General features: G+C 45.1%; 1 protein-coding gene across 2 annotated transcripts in view; it reads right to left on the bottom strand.

The window, feature by feature from the left end:
* Positions 1–645: 645 nt before the first annotated feature.
* The window catches only part of FSTL1 (follistatin like 1), a 51,059-nt gene continuing 27,568 nt past the window's right edge, over positions 646–24,136 (bottom strand). Inside the window, exons 3-11 of one of the 2 annotated variants that reach the window (XM_027105882.1) lie at positions 18,371–18,475; positions 15,543–15,672; positions 14,672–14,704; positions 13,259–13,389; positions 9,564–9,682; positions 8,133–8,245; positions 7,625–7,809; positions 6,697–6,773; positions 646–3,311 (exon numbers count right to left, since the gene is read on the bottom strand). In XM_027105882.1, coding sequence (XP_026961683.1) covers positions 6,729–6,773; positions 7,625–7,809; positions 8,133–8,245; positions 9,564–9,682; positions 13,259–13,389; positions 14,672–14,704; positions 15,543–15,672; positions 18,371–18,475 — 861 coding nt within the window. In that variant the 3' untranslated portion in view covers positions 646–3,311; positions 6,697–6,728. The remainder of the gene's footprint in view (positions 3,312–6,696; positions 6,774–7,624; positions 7,810–8,132; positions 8,246–9,563; positions 9,683–13,258; positions 13,390–14,671; positions 14,705–15,542; positions 15,673–18,370; positions 18,476–24,136) is intronic. The other variant, XM_027105873.1, reaches the window with a different exon arrangement.

Raw genomic sequence — 24,136 nt, forward strand, 5'->3', positions numbered from 1 at the left:
ATTATGACTAAAATTAAGAAAGCTTAAACCAACTGTAATGAGTTCTCTTGGAAGACAGAATTAATTATTGCTGGTGGGGAGTACATGATATCTGTAAGAATCACTTGGACAGGGAGATGGAGAACTAGTATTGGTCATGTGTCTCCAAGATAGAGCAAAGCAGAGGGTCTTAACTAGCCAACATTCAGTCCACTTGGAAATGCTTATCCCTATGGTATACACGTGTACCTGGTAAACAGCCACTAAGATTATCCTACCAGATCTTCACATGCTCCCTGTGCCACCTTCCCAGGTTTGTTTGGCTTCTCATACAGGTTTACCTGCAGCCAGCCTCACCCGATGCCATTCAGTCTCATAAGGTCCATGGCAGTTTTTGGAGTCATTTAGTTTAACCTCTACCCAATACTGTTCCCTGACTTCTCATTACTTCCTACCCAGACCCACCATGGGTGATTCTTTTAAATAAACTTGTTCTATCAGTCCTTGAGTAAACCTTTCCCCCTGCAGCTGCAGTCCCCAGATTAGGAGAAACTTTTCAGGCCTCTTTTAAGCCTCCTGAAACTCAAATCTACTTTTATGAGGTAAATGGTTGATGTTCTTGCAACTTTATTTGGCCTTAATTTGGGGGAAAGAAAACAATACAACTATTATTTTTATTTCTTTATTTATCAATAGTATCCAAAAAAAAAAAATCAAGAGTTAACAAAAAACAAGTTAAATGCAATAAGGAAGCCTACTAAATACAAATACATTTCACAAATACACAGGCAACAGAAACCTGTCCAAATTGCTTCTTGGAATTTGACTGTTTAAAAACACAAGTATAAAGGGAAGACATTCAGACTGGTCCACATGGGCTTATTAGCAGGTGGAGGAGCCCTGCTTTCCAAAAGCAGTGATGGAGTCCAGAGTCATGGCATGTGAGAAGGTTTCCATGGACACTGAATCTTAACAGATGCTGTAATATGTTTATAAAAACCATGCACACACAGAGAAAGCCCAAGGAAGCTTGCAGTCTGAGCCCTGTGCTTTTAGAGAGCTGGAAGAACTGAACCCAATTGAATCCTGTTTATTTGCTCCATGCAAAGCTTCACGCAAGACTCCCCAGACTAGGCTATTTAGCAGCTTTCCGTGAATGATTGTCAGATCACATGATCCTGTGGTGCAGACAGTAGCTTCCCTATTTACAGAAGGAATGCAGATTTTGCTCTTGGGAATTCAATGTTGCAGGGGAGGGTCGTCTTGGATAGCAACCACTGACCTAAATGTAACTGGTGAGGAGACACTCTGCCTTCTTGCTTTAAACAGACTGGTACTCCTGCCCTCTCTTCCATAGTGTCCAAGGGCTGGCAAATCTTGATCAAGGCGTGCTGTTGGGAGTTCTCCAAGGCACTTTGACAGGGAGGTACATTTCAGACCACACAAGTTGGGTTGGAAGACAGCTTTTAAGTGGGATGATTTACAAAAGCTCAGAATTCTAAACAAAGTGGAATGTTTTCAAAGGAGAGAAAGGAAACCTGTTTAGAAGGAATTCCATTTTCAGCACAACTGTCTCAGAGTTGCCTGTGCAGTACAGTCTACATCATTTCCCTTTGGTGGTCTGTAATCTGCTTTCTGAAAATGAGATCTTATGTCAAGTTTTCAATTTTGTTATTCCAAATGCATCCTAAACATTGTATTGAGTGGAGTTAATTATCACAGAGGCCGAAAGACACAGGAATGACTGACTTCTCCCCAGTCACAGTTTTAAGATTCAATGTCCATTTTTTTCCCTCTCAAAATGTGAAACCTTCTTTCATCCTCATCTCTAAAGGGAAAGCCATTTCTGTTCCCACGAAGGTTAAAGATGACATGCAAAAGTGAAGACAAAGTGAAGTGGTTCTCTTTCCCACTCTCTTCCTGGGCAGGCTTTACCAGAAGGCTCTGCATCACAGCACAACCCGTGGGGCCATTCAGGCCGAGGTCAGATTTGGTCAGCTTGTTTTTGGCTGTCTGACTCTTATATAACGACAAGGTTTCATTTATCTTAAGCAGAAGGAGGAAAATCACATTGTCTCCTTCTGGACCAATTATCAGAACCACAGAATTTACAATTTCTCAAGTCAAAAGTTTAATGCATTCCTACCTGCTGAGGAAACTGAGGCCCAGAAATAGGAAGAGACAGGGACAGAGTCACTCTCCTAGTTAGTGGAGGATCAGTGAGCATATTGATAGGCTGGGACATCTAAGCCTTGCTTAGCTGCACTGGTCTCAATCCTTTGGAATACTGATTTGCATGGATCTATGAGAATGAATGAAAACAAATTAGCTTTTTGGATCTTAAAAGCTTTGTATGGAGACACTTCTCCTGGCTGCTGTCTGAGGTACTCCCTGCTCTGACAGACTGCTGACCCACTGGAAGCCAGGGGGCAAACTCTGGGCTGCATCTAGTATGTGGCAGGGCTGGGGGGAGTCCGGGTGATAGCAGTCCCTGCACAAGGAAGAACCCCAAACTCTCCCACCTCTGAAATGGCAGGACTAATGAAAAATAATTACAAAAGCTTAATTTCTAGTCAAGAAAATAAAATATTAAACAACAACAACAATAATATAATGATAATAACTGAAGAATGAAATCAACTTGCCAAAAAAGTTTACAGAAAAATAGCACCTTTGGTAAAAAGTATTTTAAAAATTTGGTTAGGTCTCTAAGGGGCTCAAAGTCTACAAGTATCTGCATCATTTGGGTGCACCCTCCCAGACACTGGGTAACTAGGAGGATGGCCGTGTATCTAGAGCCAGTGGCTGGGGCCATGAGGAGAAGCACAGATGCTAGAGGTCTGTTATGCTGATGGCAGCAGGAAGGGCTGGAAGCCGAATGCAGTCTTCTCCACTGAGCTTCCCAAATCCCTCCTCTGGGGACAGCCTGCTAAGCTCTTTCTCACTGCCTGCACCCCCTGCAGCATGTTCACAGCTGTGGTAGACTCAGAAGTGTTCCAGATCTGGGTACACTCTCCCAACACCGATGCAGTTTCCCTCCAGCCCCCGAGCACCATTTACAGTTTCTCTCAAAGTACTCCTAGAAATGAAGGCTATGGCCCTTCCCCTCCTAGCCAGCCACCCCCATTTCCTTTACTGCAAAACAAATAGACAAAATAAAACTCATTGCTATACAAGCAAATACTGGTGATTTGGCGATTGTAGCAGACACTTGCGTATACTGGACTCAGCGCTGAAGTGGAAGAGAAGGTGCCAGGCTCTGGACACCTTTCCCAGATGCCTCCTCATTAGATCTCTTTGGTGCTCACTCTCTTGGTCTTTTCAGCTGTTTCCTTTGAGAAGCAAGAGAAAATAAGCGTTATGGTATAAAAAAAAATATTGGCATTTATCTAGTCTTCAAGACTTTACATAGCATGACAGATACATGCTTATGCCGAGTTCTGTTTGCTTGTCTATCTCCTCTGTGGATGATGAACAACTTGAGGACAAGGATCATGTCTTACTCGTGACACGGCTGTATAGGGACTGTTGCTAAATTAAGAGCTGACCCCATTTAAACTCCTATGAAACAATAACGTCAGACATTATTATATTCACGAAGAAATGAAGAAAATGAAGAAAAGGACGCTAAATGGAGGTGCTACAAAATGTTCTGAATCCAAGTTGGGAGAAGCATTAAGAGTAACAGGCTCGGGACTTCCCTGGTGGCGCAGTGGTTAAGAATCCATCTGCCAACTCAGGGGACATGGGTTTGAGCCCTGGTCCGGCAAGATCCCACATGCTGCGGAGCAACTAAGCCCATGAGCCACTACTAAGCCCACGTGCCACAACTACTGAAGCCCATGCTCTGCAACAAGAGAATCCACTGCGATGAGAAGCCCTGAGAAGCCTGCGCACCGCAATGAAGAGTAACCCTCGCTCACTGCAACTAGAGAAAGCCCGCAGGCAGCAACGAAGACCTAATGCAGCCCAAAAAACAAACACACACACACACACAAAAAGAGCAACAGGCTCTGGAGGCAGATTGCCTGAGCTTGAATCATGGCTGTGTGACTTTCTGGGGGACTTTGGGCATATTATGAAATCCTCTGTCTCAATGTCTTCAACTACAAAATGAGTACTACCTCTTATACCAGTAGCCCATTTCTCCAAAGAAGACATTCTTACTTATAGCCAAAAAGCACATGAGAAGATGCTCAACATCTTTAGTCATTAGGGAGATGAAAATCAAAACTACAATGAGATGCCACTTCACACCCACTAGGATGGCTAATAAAAAATAACGACCATGACAAATGTTGGTGAGTTTGTGGAGGAATTGGAATAGTGCTGGTGAGGATATAAAATAGTACAGTCACTTTGGAAAACGGTCTGGAAGTTCCTCAAAAGATTAAACACAAAGTTTCCATATGATCCAGCAAATCTCACTCCTAGGTATATACCCAATAGAACTGAAAACATAAGTCCACACAGAAACCTGTAGAAGAATGTTCATAGCAGTATTGTTTATCATAGCCAAAAAGTAGAAACAACCTAAATATACATCAACTGATGAATGGATATATAAAATGTGGTATATCCACACCATGAAATGTTATTTCGCCATAAAAAGGAATGAAGTCCTGATTCATGCTACAACAAGGATAAACCTTGAAAACGTTACACTAAATGAAAAAAGTCAGACAGAAAATGCCATATATCATATGATTCCATTTATATGTGTCCATAATAGGCAAATCTATAGAAATAGAAAGTAGATTAGTGGCTGCCAGGGGCTGAGGGAGGGGAGAATGTAAGTGACTTCAAATGGGTATGGGGTTTCTTTTAGGGAAGATGAAAATGCTCTGGAATTAGACAGTGGTGATGGTTGACAATCTTGTGAATATATTAAAAACCATTGGATTGTATACTTTAAAAGGGTGAGTTTTATGGTATGTGAATTACATCTCAATAAAAAAATTAAATAGGGAATAAAAAACAAGTGTCTGGCATCTAGTACACACTGTCGGTGCCCCATCCATAGCCCGTGCCTTTAACGTTTCAGTACACTGGCCTGGCTTCTTACTGCCAGCAGCTGCATCTCTTTGCCTGAGGCTTTCTCTGGCTGCTGGAGCCTGCTCTGCCCACACATGCCGACAGGGCAGAAATGCCAGGGAATTCATGTTTGCCGGTGGCTGCTCTCAGCCATTGGCTGATGGGAGTTCATACAGGCATAGCCCAGCTCCCTGCTCTGTTGCGCACAGTAACTATTCCTGGAGTTCTGCAACAGGACTAAGCTCCACTTGCTCCCAGTGGTAACATGCCTGGATACGCACTCTTTATTGTTTCCTTCCCTTCATGGGCTCTCTTCCCAACTCCCCTTCTGGTGTTTCCTGGGACTGCCTCCCAAATAAACTATTTGTACTTGAGTCCTTGCCTTGGCGTCTGCTTCCGAGGCAACTCACATAAAACAGAGACGCTAAAAAATGTTAGCTATTATCATTCACTCCCCACTGTCTACTCTGATCATTTCTCCACCCTAGAGATGAAAGGAATTCCTATTAAGTTCTTTTTGCTTTTAAGGGTTTATACTCATCTGGAGGCTCAAGGCTGCTGAAATATGGAAAAACAAAGGGCTAGGAGCTTCTGCATTTGTTTTAAAAAATGACATGAGGTTTCTACACTATCAGTGACAATAATGACAATAATGATATTTCAGCAGTGACAAGGCTGCTGAAATATGGAAAAACAAAGGGCTAGGAGGTTCTGCATTTGTTTAAAAAAAAGACATGAGGTTTCTACACTATCAGTGACAATAATGACAATGCATATGAAAAAGCATCAATAAATATGAGAATTTATTATTAATACTAATAATTCTTGATTTTCAATTCAAATATTTCATGTCAATAGTTCTTGTGACCATTATATTCCTTAAAAACTTATATGTCAGAGAGAAGGCCCATATTACCAGACCCAGTTTACAGACAGATGATTCAAGGAGCAACATCCTCTGTTAAAACTACAGGTAAACCAGTGGAAAGACAGGCCCAGAAGTCCAGCATATCCATGTTTTCTCCCTAGGCCCTCAGAAAAATATGTCAGTGGATCACTATTCTGCTAAGAACCTTTTCCCCAAGAAGGCCTTCAACTTAATGACATAGAATACTGATTTATTATTTTCTCAAGTCTCTAGGAAGCAGAATCTCTAAGTTTCCAGGCTATGTTCTAGCTAGCTTGGCATTTAACTTAAATCCTTTCTGCTGTGGCCCAAATCCACTAATTTCATGCTCATTGAGAGCCAACTATACACCAGACCCTGTGCTAAATGCAGGGCTACAATGGTGAGCAAGTCATAGAGCCTGCCCTCAAGAGGCTCACAGTCTTTGGGTCTGGGCACTGGTGGTGAAAAGAAATAGGAGGTTTTTTAGACTATGCTCATTTGCAAACCACTTCCAACACATTTGCAAACCACCACTCAGCTGATTCTAACTTATAAAGCAATTTACCAAGTTGTAACCTACATCTGTTGGGGCATACTGGCCCCACGAGGACTCCGTCAGGGAGCTGTATGTATCATGGTTTGCGTAATACAGGTATACAGGTATATCGTTCGGGACCTAATGTATGGGACAGAGCACATCTCCTTGGTCACCTGGGGAGTTAGGCAGTGTCTGAGTGGTGGAAGGGCCTGGTGGCAACAGGGATACCTGAACCAGCGTGGAGGCTGCAACTCACCTGGTGCTTTTGGAGCTCCTCCACATATCTGGTCATTTCCTCCTCTGTATGGGTCTGGGCCCCCTTCTGATTCTTTCCTGTAAGAAGAACCAAGGCTCAGAGCAGTGGTGGCTGAGGGAGGCCAGTTAGGGATCCCCACTAATATCTACCTTTTAGGCTCTCAATTTCATTTCCCATTTACCATATGGAAGGCGAGGTGAATTACCCACATTTCTCTAACTATAAAGTGTCCCAGTGCAATGGACACCTCCAAAGTAATGTGCGTGGGTAGTAAGTGACTGGGCCAGGGCCCAAATCCAGGCCAAGGGGAGACGGATGGAGCTGGGGTTCTAGAAAACTTTTCTGAAACATCTCTTTGTAGAAGGGTGATAGTGGTGATGCTGGCTTGTGCACGGTCCCCTCCTCCCCAAACTCTCCCTGACATCTCTATCTCCCAACCCACCCTGTCCATGTCTCAACTATCTCAACTTTCTCTTTTTTGGGGGACCCAATGCTGTTAATTCAAACATGTGTATGAACATGCCTCCTTTTCCTGCTTGGCATGGATGGCAAGCAAGAGTCATTTTGTCTTCCAACCACCTAAGTCTTTGACATATAGGATTTCCTAAGCTGTCATAAGGATTAAGTGGGTTAATATGTAAAGTGCTTAGAAGAAATGCATGTAGTTCTCACTCTTATGCATTTGCTTTCTTTATTATTATTACCATTCTAATCTCTTATCAACATTTGATCTTGTCCTGGGTCTCGAACCTCTCTTGTTCCAAACCTCTGGAGTGACTTTCCAACATAATGCATCTGGCATAAGTGCTTTGCCCTCAATGCTGCCCCCTGAGAGCTCTGACATTACAAGTATGAGCCAGTCTCTTGCTCCCCAGTTTCCTTGCTGGGACCCAGCCACTGCACTCTTCCCCACCATCCCCACCCTGACTTCTCTCATGGTGATTTCACGACGGAAGTTGTCTCCGTGCCGTCCCTTCTTTCTGCGTGAGGTGCACAGCTCACCGTCACAGGTCATGGCTGTGCAGACCCAGTTTCCACAGGCACACACACAGCGGTTACAGTCCACCTCGGTCTCAGCTCCATCAGCATATGTTTCGTCCTCCAGAGCACACTCTGTGGGACCAGAAATAAGAGGCAAGAGTTTAGGGCGAGGGTGGAACAGGACGTCTTGGCTATAGTCTGTGCATGTTACCCCTTTCCCAGACAAGACCTGCTTGTCCCTCAGAGGCACCATATCTGAGCAAACGCCACCAACAACCTGAAGATTTTTGGACCTGAATCTCAGCTCGGAGATGCTGGGCTGGCGCCCAGTCTAGAATCGTGGAAGGGAATTTTCTTAGTAAGCTCTGCAGAGTTCCACGATCCCCTCTATCTTGGCCCCCTCTAAATGTCCCCACTCCCTACAACCCCCTCCCTATTTCTTAGGTTAGGCATACTCTTCTCTGGAGGGTTGAAGGCTGGATTGAGACACTTGAGGAACTCTTGGAAGCTGAGTTTCCAGTCAGCATTTTCATCAGACAGTTCAATGAGAGCATCGATACAGAGTCCTCTGAAATGAAACACAGGAGAAACGTGTCAGCAAGACCTCAGCTTCAGTCCCAAAGAAAGGAATTAAGAATCAGGATCACACACACCTAGGCCTCCGCAGGCGGCCAAGGGGACTATTTAAAGAGAACATTTCTACACTGACCTCCTACAACCATTATGCGACCCGACTCCTGTAAGCATCCAACCTTTAGTTTATTATATGGGATGTCAGATCACTCAAGCTGTTCAAATATGCCCAAGATGACTAAAGTCTCCTGGATGGTTTTGTCCACTTGGATTGGCAAATGTTTCACCACCTGCATACCTTCCACTAGCAGTTGCCTTTCCCCATGCTATGCATGTCAAGTCAACCCAACTAGAAAAATCAAACAGAAGTGTAGGAACAGATGATATGAAAGGCATGTGTGATTTGAAAGAACATGAGTTGAAGCCAGCATCACCACTATCACCCTTCTGCAAAGAGATCTTTCAGAAAAGTTTTCTAGAACTCCAGCTCCCTCCGTCTCCCCTTGGCCTGGATTTGAGTCCTGGCTCAACCACTTACAACCCAAATGGCCTTGGGCTAGTTATTCAACCTTCCCGCACCTGTTTTCTCATCTGTAAAATGGGAACGAGGAGCCCTCCTTCACTGGGATATTATGGGGATCAGATGTTGAACTTGTAAAATATTACCTCATTTCAGGTTATCAAAATATGAAGGATTTACAGATATTATACTTTAAGGTCATGGGCTATTATTAGGAAAGAAGCCTAGAATCTGGGTTTCATGCTTTGAAATCTTTTGAACAAATAGGTGCTTTTCCTATTTTTAATTCTTACCAGTATACTGGAACCACACCAGAAGTTTCTTAGGGGTTAATTTTTATTAATATTTACTCTGGAATAATACCAGAAAAGGAGAGGAACGTGCTTACATTTGTAACAATTAGAGTTCTCTACATGAAATAGCACTGGTTATCTTAAAATCAGAACTAAAGCTATTTTAGACCTATCGTTAAATAGAACATTAAAGTAATTTCTTAAGAAAATTAAACATTAAAACATCACCCATGACACTGAGAAACAACTTTGGTCTGATGTGATCATTTATTTTAAAATTACATTCTTCCATTCCTTGCAATTTCTGGCCAAAAACAGTAACTACTTGATCCGATATCATAACGTTCACAGAAGAGACCAGGACAGAATCCCTATTTTGCTTTTTACTTCACATCGACTTTGACACTGGTGGCTCCTTTGCAGGTAGGAAGGGGTTCAAAGCTCTTCTCTTATCCAGCTTTCCCTCGTGGACCTCTCCCTTACCTGCTCACTCCACTCACCTAAGCAGCTTGTTGTTCCCCTGGTCTGCATAGGTAGTGATGTTGATGGCGGTTTCATTTTGCTCCACAAATTTCAAAAATTCGCTGGAGTCCAAGCGAGAGTCACCATTATCAAAGTTCTAGAAGGGGGACAGTGATCTTTCAGGAATGTTTTGTAAATCCCCAGCTCTATCATTCCCCCATTCAGCTTGACCCATCTCTGGTTCATCTTGTTCTTGACACTGTCCAACCCTGCTCTGCCCTTTGAGCAAAAAAGGTTCAAAGCCCTGGGGCACCCAGAGAAGGAAGGCACCTGTGCCCCAAGATGAGAGAGTCAAAGTGTCTGGGCAGAGGTCACTGAGGGCCTTTCAATCCTAGACCCTGCTCAGGATGGCAGCCTGAACCTAGGCCTGCACTGTCCAAGGAGCCTGGGGGTGCTTAAGAGGTCTCTGTAGCCGCATCCCTGACCCTGTTCCAGACATTCTTGACTTCACTCCACCATTCCAGGTTCTCAAACCCTAATGATCATGGAACAAACTTGTGAATCAGAATCTGTGTCGGAGCCCAGGATGTGTATTTCTAACAAGCTGCTTGGGAACAATGGTGCAGGTGACCCTCAGAGCTCACTTTGGGAATCACAGGACCATTTCTTGCTGCTTGAATTCCAGCCTCCCTGGCCTGCTCTCAGTGCTTACTTCTCACACTGGTACACCTAGCTGAACTCATCAGTGAGAAGTCAAAGGCAAAGGCCCCTGCATGTTATCTGCATTGATAACCTGCCCGTGGAGGTGGTGCAAGCCCCCTACCCCTCCACCCTATGCTGCAGGCTACACTGTAGATGGTGCAGCCTGTCCTCATGACCCAGCTCACACCCCATGAGCACAAGGCAAGGGTGTAGTGAGCTCAGTACTGTCCTCCCTTTGGCAAGATGCTAAACTGAGACCTTAGCCATCTGGGACAATTCAGGATGCCCAGGCCCCAGCTGCAGGAGGAGGGTGGCAATTTCAAGGCTCTGATCAAAGTCCAAGTTGGATAACTGCTGCTCTCCTAAATAGTTCTAGTGGAAAACTTTTTTTTTCAAAATTCTTTCCCTAGGCTGCCTCATATTGCTACCCTGGGAAATAGTCTGCACCCCCATGTTACTTTCAAAGTGGCTCCCAGGCAGTGGAAGGGATTCTGGAAGAAAAGTCTGACCAGGTGGAAGGGAAAGATACAACTACTGACTCTCCTTGCATGACTCATGTGTCATGTGCATTCTACACTAAGGTTGTAAATCTTTCCGTGGTATGTATGACTGGTACGTATAAAACAACCCTGTAGGCCTTTGCTTAATCCCTAGTTATCATTCTCATCCTAATTCCTAGGAAAAGGTCTCAGATCTCTGGTCACTATACTTATACCCTGGCTCCAATTTCAGCCCTGACCACCAGGAATTCAGGGTGTGTGTGTGTGTGACACGGTCATAAAAGGCTCTTTCTACCTGGTCTTCCCCTCTTCACTCTGTTATGCTTTTGTCTAAAAATTGTGACTGAAACACCAGTTGAGATGAGAGTCTGATTCTGGTCTTATCCAAATTCCGATTAGATTTGTTTTGCAACTGATTTTGATGTAAGGAATGCCGACTAGGCTAGAGGGCAATTCACTGGTTCAGAAACAGTCTCTTGTGAGATACTGATCTCTCAGCAACAGGCAGCTGTCTGCCTAGTGGGAAGAAGCCTCCCTTTGAAGATTGCACCATATGGTTCTTTGATAATCATCAACAAGTAGATAGTGAAAACCCTGTTTTCTCGGAAGACACTGGGAAGAGTGAGCATTTGTTTGTCAGTCAGGAGTAAGCTTTCTTGGTTAGCATGAGAATGCCCTACAGAAAAGCTACTTTCTCAAGTGGCCTTGCAGTGTTTAGATGGGAGTCTATTAGAGAGAGTTACTGCCAGAGGAGGTGGAGATGTGTGGAGGGGGTGTGTGGCCCTGGTCCTTGAGAATCAAATTAACAGCACCTGCCAGTGATGCCCACGGCAGGGTACTATCAAGGGGCCACCAGAACAGTTACAAGGTCCCAGGAGGTCTCCTGGAAAGAGCGTCCTGGGCCCCACGGCTCCTGGGCTGTAATGACCACGGCAAAGTCACTGCTCACGACCGACCCAGCAGGTGCTGTTCACTTGGCTTTGGAAAAATCATTTTCTTTTAAGTAACCTTCTGCTCCTGTCTGACTCTCCTGGCTCCTTTCTGTAGACAAGGAAACACCCCTGCCCCCAGGGCTCTCTAATGTGGGAGTAGTTGAGAGAGAAGACAGAGTGAGAGGCTGTGCTTTCTCTTCTCAAACACTTGGAATCCAGAGAGATTTACTTTCTGTCACAGAGAGAAACTTCTACCTAAGGACGGTAATGCAAATGAAGTCCTAAATGACCAATATCCTACTTCAACCCAACCTGGTATGTTTCCATCTGTGGGGTCCATGATGCCAGTTAGAAAGAGGAAGCCACAGACTAGGCAGGTGTTGACCACATTCAGTGGCCACAGAGGTGCCAAGAAGTCCCTTGTGTGTGTGTGCGTTGCCCCCGAGTCCGGGCTGGCTAGGCCTGCGACACACCCTGGGGGCATGTGAGGGCGTCCGTCTGGGGATGAGCCTCCAAGGGCATCTACCCAGAAATGTGTGTGTCTGTAAGTGAGGGGGTCTTTTGTGCAGGTGTGGGAATGCAGGCACCTGAACGTGTGTGTAGGATGTGTCTCTGTGTGGCATGCACATCTCTGTATGTGGTGTGTGTACGTCTGTGTTTCTGTGTGTGGTATGTTTATGAGTGTGATGTACCTATGTGTGCGACTATGTCCTTATCAGTCAGCAGGAAGAGTGCCATTAACTGCTTCTTCCAACAACTGTCTCAAGCTCTCTGAAAGATCTCCACATCATGGCAGCCTTACTCATTGCTAAATACTATTCCCTCCCTCGTTTTCCTCTTTGAAAGCAGCATCTTTCCTCCCTCCAACTGGAACGATCTGTTTCTTCAGCTAAACACAATGGGAACAGCAATATCTAGGTTCATGAAGAATTCTGGACCCATGAAACACCAGTCTATTGACTCTCCTCAGATGAAGAGAAACTCTGCAGGCCATGGATGATCAAGTTAAAGACTTAGAGAAGGGCTTCCCTGGTGGCGCAGTGGTTGAGAGTCCGCCTGCCGATGCAGGGGATGTGGGTTTGTGTCCCGGTCCGGGAAGATCCCACATGCCTCGGAGCGGCTGGGCCCGTGGGCCATGGCCGCTGGGGCTGCGCGTCCGGGGCCTGTGCTCCGCAACAGGAGGGGCCACGGCAGTGAGAGGCCCACGTACCGCAAAAAAAAAAAAAAAGACTTAGAGAAAAGCCAAACTGGGTGGGAAAGAGGCTGAAGTGGCCTGGGTCTGGGTATTGGCAGGCAGCTCTACAAGGTGTCATATGGAGGATGGGGATACAGCCTGGCCATATTTTTCATGGACAGGCTCTCCAAGACCTTTGTGGCTTTAATTGCCCAAAGGGAGCAGCCCATGTGTGTTAGATCCCAAAGGCTGGACTCCTAGAGTCCCACTGTCTGTCACAGCTTCATGGAATGATCTGTGAAGAAACTCAGGGACTCTAGGCAGGTTTATGTTTCCTTGTGGTCTGGGAAGATGTGATCAGGTAATGGGAGAGGAAGACTCCCTTTCTCCGGGCTGAACGGTCTTTGACTCCAACTCTGGTTTACCTTAAAGTACTTGTCTAGGATTTCACTGTAGTTGCTGCCTTTAGAGAACCAGCCATCTGGGATGATCTCCGCTTCCAGCCACTGGATGATGCGACGTCGGAGTTCATCGCGGTTGGACTGATAGCAAACGACTGCAGGAAAGGGGAGGGAGGTCAGCCGAGCAGTGAGGACCCCAATGTCACCCAGCACCGCGTACGTGGGGACTCAGTGCCCAGGAGTCTGCATGTGTCATCTCACTGAATTCTCACAGCAATCCAGGGAAACAGGATCATCACACACATGTACAGAGGAGTCAGCCCAGGGTACACACTAGAAAGTATCTAACCCAGGATTCAAGCTCATGTCTAAAAATATAAAGTTTGAGAATGTTGAAACAGAGATTATGTTGCTAAGGCGAGAAAAAAGAAAGAAAAATAAAGGACATTTTCATTAACTTTAGGAAACTGAGGGGAAAAAAATCGATCAATCAATAGAACAGCTCTCTTGGCTCAAAAATGAGCTGAAATAATAAACGAATACGTGAGAACATTACAATTCTTTATGCACTGGATTTCTGATTCTTTCTATATAGCTTTTCGTCTCTCTCATTAAAAACTTCTCCCACTTAAAATTTTATACTTTATTATGAACAACAGAAAATGAGGCCAAGGAAGGGCATGTTGAAGCCCTGCTCTGGACAGCTGTTCATTGTAAGCCACATGGCAACAACAGGTGGGGCTGAGAGTCCAGTGGATGGGGAAGCAGAGAAGGGAAAGCCTTGGCAAAAGGGAATTCCTGGAGGCAACACATGTTGGGATGTGAAAAGGGCACTGAGCCAGGGAAATGAAACTATGGGCACTTTCCCCCACTCTGCCACTTCCTAGCTGTGTGACTCAGGGAAATTCACTTAACTTCTCTGAGCCTAGATTTCCTCATCTATAAGGTAATTATAGTAAAAGCTACTTCACAAGGTTATTGTGAGGATCTAAGGAAAAGTGTATGCTAAAGGAGTCTGGTAACTATAAATCATGAGGAAATTTTAAATTTGTATTCATAGAAAACCATGGAAAGAGTCTCACTGTCGTTTCCAATCACCCCTTTCAAAACGAGTTGTCCAATCTGATTCTCCTTGTTCTGTGACACCCGCAGGTCTCACAGAGCACTAAAGGAGGGACTTGATGGCTTTCCCATCCTTGCAGTTCAATCATTACTCAGCAAAAATGGAAAATACAGCCAACATTCTGATCCAACCAGCTGCTTCCCGTGACAAGCACAAAAAAATGCAGTTTTGCAGCTTTTGTGAGCTATGTTGAGGAGTGACTAGTTCTGGGTCACAAGTTCTGACACACTGAAGATCCTGTGAGCTTTGGCAGGGATTGTGGAACATGGAATTTCCTCCCTAAGATGCACACCGTAGAAAAAACAGGCACTCACCTGGGCTGGCAGATGGACTTACAGATTTCTTCTCTGCAAGACAAAAGGAGAAAATGCATAATGCAAAGTGAAGAAAAAAGAAATTTCTGTGTATTGCTAGGATTAAAACTGCCCACATTAAGGGGGCCACTTATATCTTTCCATCACTTCGTCTTGAGTCCTTATATCCTCTCCTTCCAGGTCCCACGTTTGGGGATCTTTGCTTCCCTGCTTTGTTTGACATTTTGAGGTCACTGAGTTACCCTCCTGATCTCACACCTCCTACTGTTAGCTTGCGGGGGGCGCGGTGCTGCTGGGGGTTTGAGAATTCATACAGAATCATTATGGACAAAGAAATGGATACCAACATGTGGGAAACAGCTTCTTATTTCTCCAAGGAAGTTCAAGGCTGGCCAGGCGGCTGGTATCTGGGTAGCAACAAGCTTGGGACCCCTTCCCTCTTACCATAATAGCAATGGTTTGAGTGTGAATTAGAGGAAATATAATATTATCAGGGCTGAGAGGTGCCCAAATTTAAAAAGCATAGGATATGTGAAATTTATCTGCTTTCTAAAAAGGTACAGAATTCAGTTAAATGCTACCATATTATTGACTGTTGATGTGGTTCCCCACCCACTATCCATCTCCAGACAGCACTGAAAGCCACATTGGGAATCTGATGCAGGAAGCACAGGGCAGAGGCCTGGGCCACCCAGGGCAAACCCAACAGGCTCATGAGCACCAAGGGGATGCCTCTCCAAGCAACTGGGTGGTCTCCACAGCTTTGGGCACTGTGCTCAGGGTGGAAAGGACTCCAGGAAGCCAGGCCACACTGCTCCGTTCCATGGCTCCCCAGCTGGAGCTGTGATGTGGTGATGAGAGCACTCTTTACCTTTGCAGTGTCCATCGTAATCGACCTGGATTTTGGATCCAGTGAGGCAGGCATCTCTATGCAGCTCGCAGTGGTTGAGGTAGGTCTTGCTGTTGCTGCCACACACAGGCCTCTTGTGAGGTTTGCATTGCTGAAACAGACCGTGGAGGACGTTGGTGCAGTTAGGGCTGAGTTTGTGTGTGTGCACGTGCACACACACACACACACACGCACACGCACACAGAGCCATCTTGTGAGGGGAGTCCCCACCAGCAGAGATGCCTTCTATCCTGCCAGGGCAACAGGGAGCCTCAGCTCTGGCATCAGTGACCTTACCCCACTCATTGTTAGAGGGACCACATCACCTTGCAGCCCCTCGTGGTGCTCTGTGCTGATCCTGGCCCAGGGTCATCTCTTCTACTCAATGAAAAGAAATAAATCCCCCCTACTCCAACCCTATCAAATTAGCAGGAAGGGCATTTTATTCGAAGTCAGGAATCTGGATTATCTATCACTTTATCACTTTGTAGAAAGTCAATCAATGTCTCTGGATGATCTAAGATCCCTTAAAATTCCAACATTCTTTTTTTTTTTTTTTGCGGCATGCGGGCCTCTCACTGTTGTGGTTTCTCCCGTTGCGGAGCACAGGCTCCGGACGCGCAGGCTCAGTGACCATGGCTCACGGGCCCAGCCGCTCCGCGGCATGTGGGATCTTCCCGGACCGGAGCACGAACCCGTGTCTCCTGCATCGGCAGGCGGACTCTCAACCACTGCGCCACCAGGGAAGCCCTAAATTCCAACATTCTACGACACAAAACAGCCAGAGCTGGGAATGTGGAGAGACTGAAAGACAGGCACATACAGCTCCCTACCCCCCATCACCCCAATTCTTCACTTATTCCAGGGTCTAGCTACAAGAATCTTTGCTCTCTGGCTTTATTTAGTATTTTGTTTTTCTCCTAATCTCACAACAGTTGCTGTGAGGCAGGGGCAGGGGGTGCCTGGGTCTTTGTGAAGTACTACACAGTAAATGAACTAAGGTTCACTTGGCAACCTGATTCTACTTTGGCTATACTATATAAAGTGCCATTGTGACAGGCAAGCTCAGTTTCTTTAGACTTCATGATTTTTTTTTAGTTTCTTTTAAATTTATTTAATTAAATTAATTTATTTATTATTTTTGGCTGTGCACGGGCTTTCTCTAGTTGCAGCAAGCGGGGGCTACTCTTTGTTGCGGTGCGTGGGCGGTGGCTTCTCCTGTTGCGGAGCACGGGCTCTAGGCGGGCGGGCTTCAGTAGTTGTGGCACGTGAGCCCAGTAGTTGTGATTCGTGGGCTCTAGAGTGCAGGCTCAGTAGCTGTCGTACACGAGCTTAGTTGCTCCGTGGCATGTGGGAGTTTCCCGGACCAGGGCTCAAACCCGTGTCCCCTGCATTGGCAGGAGGGAAGCCTGAGACTTCCATGGTTTTTGAAAGGGGTAAGGGGGGAGCAAGTTCTGCTCAGACCTAACAAAGGCACTAAAGTAAAAATGAGCAGCTGTGGTAAAAGAACACAGAACCCTGGAACTGGAAAGTAGCCCAACCTTTCCAACTTATAGACCAGAAAACCAAAGCCCAGAAAGACAAACTTCTTTTAACTAATACTTACCACTGGGTTCTTACCATGTGCTGGCCCTGAGCAAAGCCAAACATGGTCTGTCTTTATGGCATCCAGTGGCAACTAATTTGTTTAAAATCACACAATGATATATGGCCGAGCTGAGGCTAGACATCAGGTTTCTGGACCCTAAATGGCCACGTAGTGGCCAGGAACACCACTAGTGAGGACATCCCAGAGTCCCCAGCAGATTTGGTTTGCAGGTTTCTGAGTTGGGGACTTCCTTTCTGGGACAATGGGTCAGGATCTTTCAACAGGGCACTAAGGTGGGTGTATTTACGTGTAGAATTACAGATGAATTTCCAGTCTTGGGTTCATTTGACAGAAAGGGGAAAAAAGGGCACACATCCAGGTTATTTATGTTTGCCAAGAGCAAGAATCCTGCCTACAAAAGAAGTATTTCTTAAAAGGTCACTTTGTTTTTTAAACTTCATTAAAAACAAAACCAAACCTGAGAAATCTGCATTCCATCTAGTATTTTAAAATATGCATATCCTTTGACCTAGCATGCCCCAGTGGGACTCTTTATCCTACAGAGATAAAGCCAGCAGCATGTAAGAACATTTGTAGAAAGATGTCATTGTTTGTAGTGGCAAACAATCCATGAAACAACCTCAATGTCCATCTTCTATAGGAAAATGATTACATAAATCTGGTTCCTGTACATCACTAAATATTGAGCTATTAAAAAATGAGTTAGAACTATATATGCTGACCTAGAGGGTTGTTGTTATATATTAATGAGTATAAGATACAAGTTGCATATATCTAGATCTGTCTATATTACGATCCCATTTTTGTATAAAATAGGGGGAAACCCTATATGTTTATAGCTGCATAGAAAAAAAACCCGTGTGGAACACCTAACTGTTTATACTGGTTATTTCAGACTAATGGGATTTGAGGGTTATGGGGAAGATTATTATATTTATGTTTGCATAAATGTCTGTACTACTTGACTTATAAAAAGCAATTGTTAATTTTGTAATTTAAAACTCTTCTAAAGCTAAACATTTTTTAAAAGGAAAAATATCCCTACATTCACATCTGATTTTTAACTTCTGAGATAAAAATTTCACTTCTCTCAGATAGACAAGGTGTGCTTTTATAAAGATGATGAAATCGTTGGCACTGCTCTGCAGACTGGTAGCTCCAGCGAGATAACCACACTCTGGCTCCCACCCTCGGGACTTACCTCGATGCAGAGGCAGGTGGGCTCTCCCTTCTCTGTGACTGCACATTCCCGGCCGGCTCCACAAAACACATTGGCACAGATCTTGGATTTGCTCCTTGGTTCCTCCTAAAACACAAAATCATCAAGGAAACCCTTGTGTCAGTGAGATGAGCCCATCTCCGGATGAGCCAATGGTGGTGATTATGTCTCAGCCTCGGGCCGTGGCCTAGAGTCGAGGCTCATGGTGCTGAAGGGTCCTAAACAGCCAGAAGTTCTCCCCAACAGCCAGCATCAGTCTTGCTGGCACTGCTCCCTCTCAGGCCCAGCTCCCTATGAATCTCTAAGATTGTTTCTCAAAGAGCAAGAGCTTCTTTCTTGCAGGCTTCCTTTCTTCTAAGACGTTTATTGAGCACCCATTAAATGCCAATACTAGGCTAAGGACTGGAGATAAAAAGGCATAGTCCCTGTCCTCAAGAAGCTCCATGGCTATCCAAGGAAACAGACTAAAGAGACCTCTAGAAAGCAATGAGGAAGTGTTAACAACAGGAAGGTGAGACTCAAACAAGACTTTCTGAAGATAAGATGCCTTAACTGACTCCTACAGGATGAGAAGAGCAAGCTAGGCAGAAGTGGAAATGCTTGAGAGAAGTACAGATATCTGAAGGACCAAAATCTCACTGAGCAGTGTTCAAGGCACTGCCATCTCAAAAGGCAAAGGAAGGATGGTTAAACCATTGGAAACATGGATCTGCTATTATTCGACATGGTCTTAGGCAGCCCCTGCCCATATCTGCCTCTGGCTTCAAGACCAAGAGGGCCAAAGAATCACGTGACAGACAGACCTGTTCTCAAACCACTTGTGGTCAGACATTCGTGTTCAGACATGTGCAGCAAAACTGACAAGGCAGGGAATGGTCCCAGTCTGTGCCACTGCCAATGTGGGTGTTCACAGGCACTAATCTGTCAGTGACACAGTCCTTCCCTCCTATCAATTGGTGGCAGAAAGCTAGCCCCACCTCATCTGCCACTCAGGTCAGCAGTAGTGGAGGCTGAACGAAGGAGAATGTGATTTCTTGAGCCCTTTTCTTGACTGCATGGGTAGGCAGTCACCATTGCCTCCAGGCTTCTGCCCACTGGGGTAGCATTGGCCGTGGAAGAACCAACAAAGATGGCAGAGGCTGGGATGGGGTCGTGGGACTGGCTATAGTAAAGCTGGGGGATGGAACCTAAGATTCCATCCTTCAGGCCATGTCTGCCGTGTCATGCAGAAAACTCACACCTGCAAAGCTTGTAACTGTAAAATTCTTATAGTCGGTAAATGTTTTACATCCAAGAAAAGGTCAAAGAAAGCAATAAACAAAGTGGATGTTGAGGGCTGAGAGGGTATGTCCAATACAAGTTGGTCTGCTGCCACCCGGAGGCTGCTTTGCAAACTCTAGGTTATTTTCTCTCTGAGCCAGCTTGCCCGTCATGCAGGGCTCCCATTGGTCTAGAAACCCTTGCCATGCTCGCATTTCATTGGTTCACAAGCTGTTGCTAAACCCATTCTCTTTTGGATGTTGCTAAGGCGAATTCAATAAAGCTGGCAGGGAGCAAAGAAAGAGGAAGTAATTCCCAGCAGGCTGGGGGTACTGGAGAGCTGTTGTTTCCTAAACCAGGAGTGGAGATAAAATCTAGTATATTCTCCAGGCAGGGCCCTCTTGGAAACTCCCTGGGAATGGCAAGCAGCTCTAAAAATGAAGAGGAAAAGGCTATTGCTGACCAGTGCAAAAAAAAATCTCACATAAGACTACCTTCTCCTCTCCCCCTTCATGAAACAACATGCTGAGGGCTACAGACAAATATATACCCCCAGTGAGTGTGTCACGTGAGTTAAAGACACACTACTGCATAAAAAAGCATGCTCAGACATATGCCTACACTCAAAGACACACCAGCAGACAGTCCCACAAGCCTTTACCACTTACTAGCTGTATGTCCATAATTAGTCACTTCAATTCTCTGAGCCTTGCTTTCTTCATCTGTAAAATAGGGGTAAATACCTGCCCTACCTTGTGAAGATGAAATGAGATAATATATTTGGAACTGCATCATAAACTGTAAAGCAAGCTGCTTGCTAAGTATTATTCATTTTAATGATTATAGAGTTTCCTGAAGAATAACCTGTGGCATTTACAGAGCCTATTTTCATCTTATGTTTGTTTTTAGTGAGTATTAAAAATAAAAGCTTTTACTGATAGGTCGAACTCAACCCAAGTCATTTTTCAGAAATAATTCTCAAAAACCCATTTAAAGAAACAGATACCCTTTACATAAAATATAATGACTAATAATTGAATAGTACTACTAAAATTTACAAAGCGTTTTCATACATACAATTTCATCTTACTGTGGACAGCCCTGCAAAAACATGCGTATTATTAACCACATTTTATAGATGAGGAAACAAAATGGGAAGGTCGAGTAACTTGCCCAAGGTCCCACAGCTAAAAATGAGGAGCTAGGATTCCAACCCAGATCTTCAGACAATAGATGACTAAGCTCCTATTTATAAATGCCTGGCGCCCTGCTAAGTGAATTTCATTTTACAGGATCTTATTTAAGCTCTACGACAACACCATAAATCAGACATCATAACTATCCCCATTTTATAGATGAGGGAACTAAGCCTTAAGAGCTTAAATAAGTAGAAAGTGGCAGAGCTAGGGTTCTACCCAACCAAAGGGAAAACTATTCTTTTATATTTGATTTATTTTCATATCTATAAGATTGAAAATTAAAGAAATTATGATGGGGATTTGATTTGCATAATTAGCAAATGTCAGGAGAAAGTGCTTAAGGCTATGACAGAGTTAGATTTGATGTCCACCTCCCACCTCTGCTCCTTACTTGCCATGGTTGTGGGCAAGGTACTCTCTTTAAACCTCAGTTTCTAGTGTGTAAAATGGGAACACTAATCCCTATGAGGACTGTGGGAGGGTTATATGAGATGTACTGCACGCAGCACAGTGCCTGCCACACAACAGGAAGCGGCCGTTATTACAGAGGGCAACTGATTTTCATACAATTTTCCCACCGTGATGCTGTCATCACCTTGGGCTGTCAAGTCCCCAACCATCCTTCCTTACACTGAATGATAATACTGAGAGCAGCACTGACCGAATGGAAAAAACCAAGGGCCTAACAACCCTGTTATCGTGTCTGAAGACCACAGAGAAATGCTAGCTAAACAGCATTCCTCTTTGCAGGTGGCACATCTGTCAATAGGGGGCAATCTCTCTCTTTGTCTTATGGAGCTTGGAGCTGCAATGCAGAAGCGCAGCTTTGGCTTCAGCAGCTCCTCCCAGCTCCGTCCTCCCAATCGAGATGTGACAAAGCGGGGTGGGAGAATGGGCGGGTGCCCTGAGGGCATCAGGACACCGAGAACCAGGGATTTGCTGACTTGGGAAAAAACATCTAACCTGAAGCCCTCACAGCACACCAGCCCCCTATTCTGCCCATTCACAGGCATGCTGTCATGTAGAAATCAATAAGGCAGAAAATTTTCTTTGTGTCATTGAAAGCCCTTCTCCAAGCCCTATGTTTTCTGGGAGCAGGGATGTCAGGAGCATCCCTGAGGCTCCTGAGAAGTTCCTCAGAGGGGTAGGTGCTCTTACCCGTCTGCTGAGTGACTGATTCTGAGTGAGGGAGAACATCTTGAGAGGGGATAAACATGGCAGGAACATGCTCAAGGTACAGGACAATGGCTGCCTGGTGTGTGAATGCAGGAAGAGAGAGATGAGGTGGGGCTCGCAGGTGGCAGGGGGCGGGTCAGGCCAGGTGATCCAAGGGGCTCTCCATGGATCTGATGCACAGTGAAGACCCTGGGAAGTTTGGGACGGGGCAGGTGACATGATGAAGGTGGTGCTTTCGAATATTGCGTCTTGTCCCTTCCAGCTTGGAAATACCGACTCAAAGTGCAGGGCAGCCTGGAGAGAGGCTGGAGACAAAAACCTGCCAGGTGTAAGGCCGCAATCTTGTGGGGGGTGACCAGGGCCTAGGTCTAGTATTAATCAGGGCACCTACAACTGAGTGAGGCTCTTCACAGATCTCTTTGTCCTCACAACGTCTGTGTAGGTTTCCATATTTTTAGTTCCATGTAACAGATAGGGAGGAATTATAAGATTCAGAAAAGCTCCGTGATGTGCAGAGTCCACATAACTAGCGAGAGCTGAGTCAGAACTGGAACACAGATCAGCCTGACCCCAGAGTCTTGATAATCCCTTACGGGGAACAGTCAAATGAGCTGCAGGGAGAGGGTACAGCTACAAGGGCTGGTACAGGGAGGAGTCACAGGCGCAGTGCAGTTCTCACAATGGAAAGAAAATTGTCTGCTTTACTACCGTAACAATTTTAGGAATTAGGTCCCAAAGCTGTATGAGAATTTCATCTACGTAGAGATAACGACGTTGGCATCTGAATATTCTCTGGGAGCGTGAGGTCGCAGGTATATGAACCGGTTGTCTGAATATACCTGTGTGACTGAGTGGAGAGAGGGAATGTGTTCTGGAAGTGAGGCCACCATGATATATTGAGAAAAATCAACAAAATACTTGCTCCCTATGGAGAAACATCAAGTTTCTAGCTTTATCCTTCTACATCCTCTCCTTGACTTGCTTTTATGTTGTTTTCATTATGTGTTGCAAGCCATGCTCTGGGGGTTTGGTCTCATGTTAATCTGCACACTTCAAATTCCCCTGGGTAAAAGATGACCAGGAACATTGCTGACTTTTACCAGGGAAAAACGTCCTCTCTGAGCCACTGCATGGTGATAATGATACTTTCTGTTTGAATAGCAATTTTGACGAGTCTGTAATTTTTACTGTTACTTTTATTTTCAAAACCTTTTAGGATAGGCAGGCAGGGGTTACTTCTAAGGCCCCTCCAGATGTAACATCCTATGATAAAGAAGAAATGGAGGCTCACAGCTGTATTGACTGGTCCAAGACTTCATGGGTACAGACCTGGGTCCTGCCCCACGGTCTCCAGACTTTATTTCCAGTCCTCTTTCCACTAAACCACTTTGCCTCTCTACAAATCAGAGCTAGAAAAGGTATTGTCTTGGATCCAAGGTCTAAAAAAAAAAAACAAAACAGAAATTATCTTTGCACTTGAAAAAGATCCTTTGCAAGCCATGGGAAAACCAGTTATTTGCAAAACCACCAGCAGAGGTGACAGGGTGTCTGAGTCTCTGGGCTGACCAGCACTAAGCCTGAACATAAAATATGCTTTGAATGTTTAAAAGAAGTCTTCTGAAGTAAAACAATTTCTGGAAGAACAGTGTGCTTTGGCAGGGGAGGAAGCTTATAAGCAAAGCCATAAAACTGTCAGCTTAATATACCATCATCATTTCACTAATGTGAACTGGGTTGGCTCTGTCCCCTCCATCCCTTTTCTCCTACCCAACTTTCTTTTTGAAAAAAACAGCCCTACGTATGCCAAGGTGGAATTTTGGCTCCCCTTGCCACTATTCTGTGACAGAGCGGCTTTGCTGACATGAGAAAGGCTCTCCTTGCTTTGCCAGAATTAGTCATGGAAACTTCACAGGAACACCTGGGCCCCTCAGATATGCTGAGCACCAGAGCTGGGGACAAAGGAATTCACAGAACTGGGGAGAGCAGGAGACCTGGGTGGGGCACAGGCTGGGACGGCCGTTCTGGAATGGAACCCAGTAGCACAGGCTTGAGAAAGCCAGGAAGAAAGCAAGGACCCTGAAATATGGCTGGAGCATCATGTGACCTTACTCAA

The sequence above is a fragment of the Aethalodelphis obliquidens genome, unplaced genomic scaffold (genome assembly GCF_003676395.1).
Source record: "Aethalodelphis obliquidens isolate GAN/ISIS:26980383/991018 unplaced genomic scaffold, ASM367639v1 scaffold1, whole genome shotgun sequence".
NCBI lineage: Eukaryota > Metazoa > Chordata > Mammalia > Artiodactyla > Delphinidae > Aethalodelphis > Aethalodelphis obliquidens.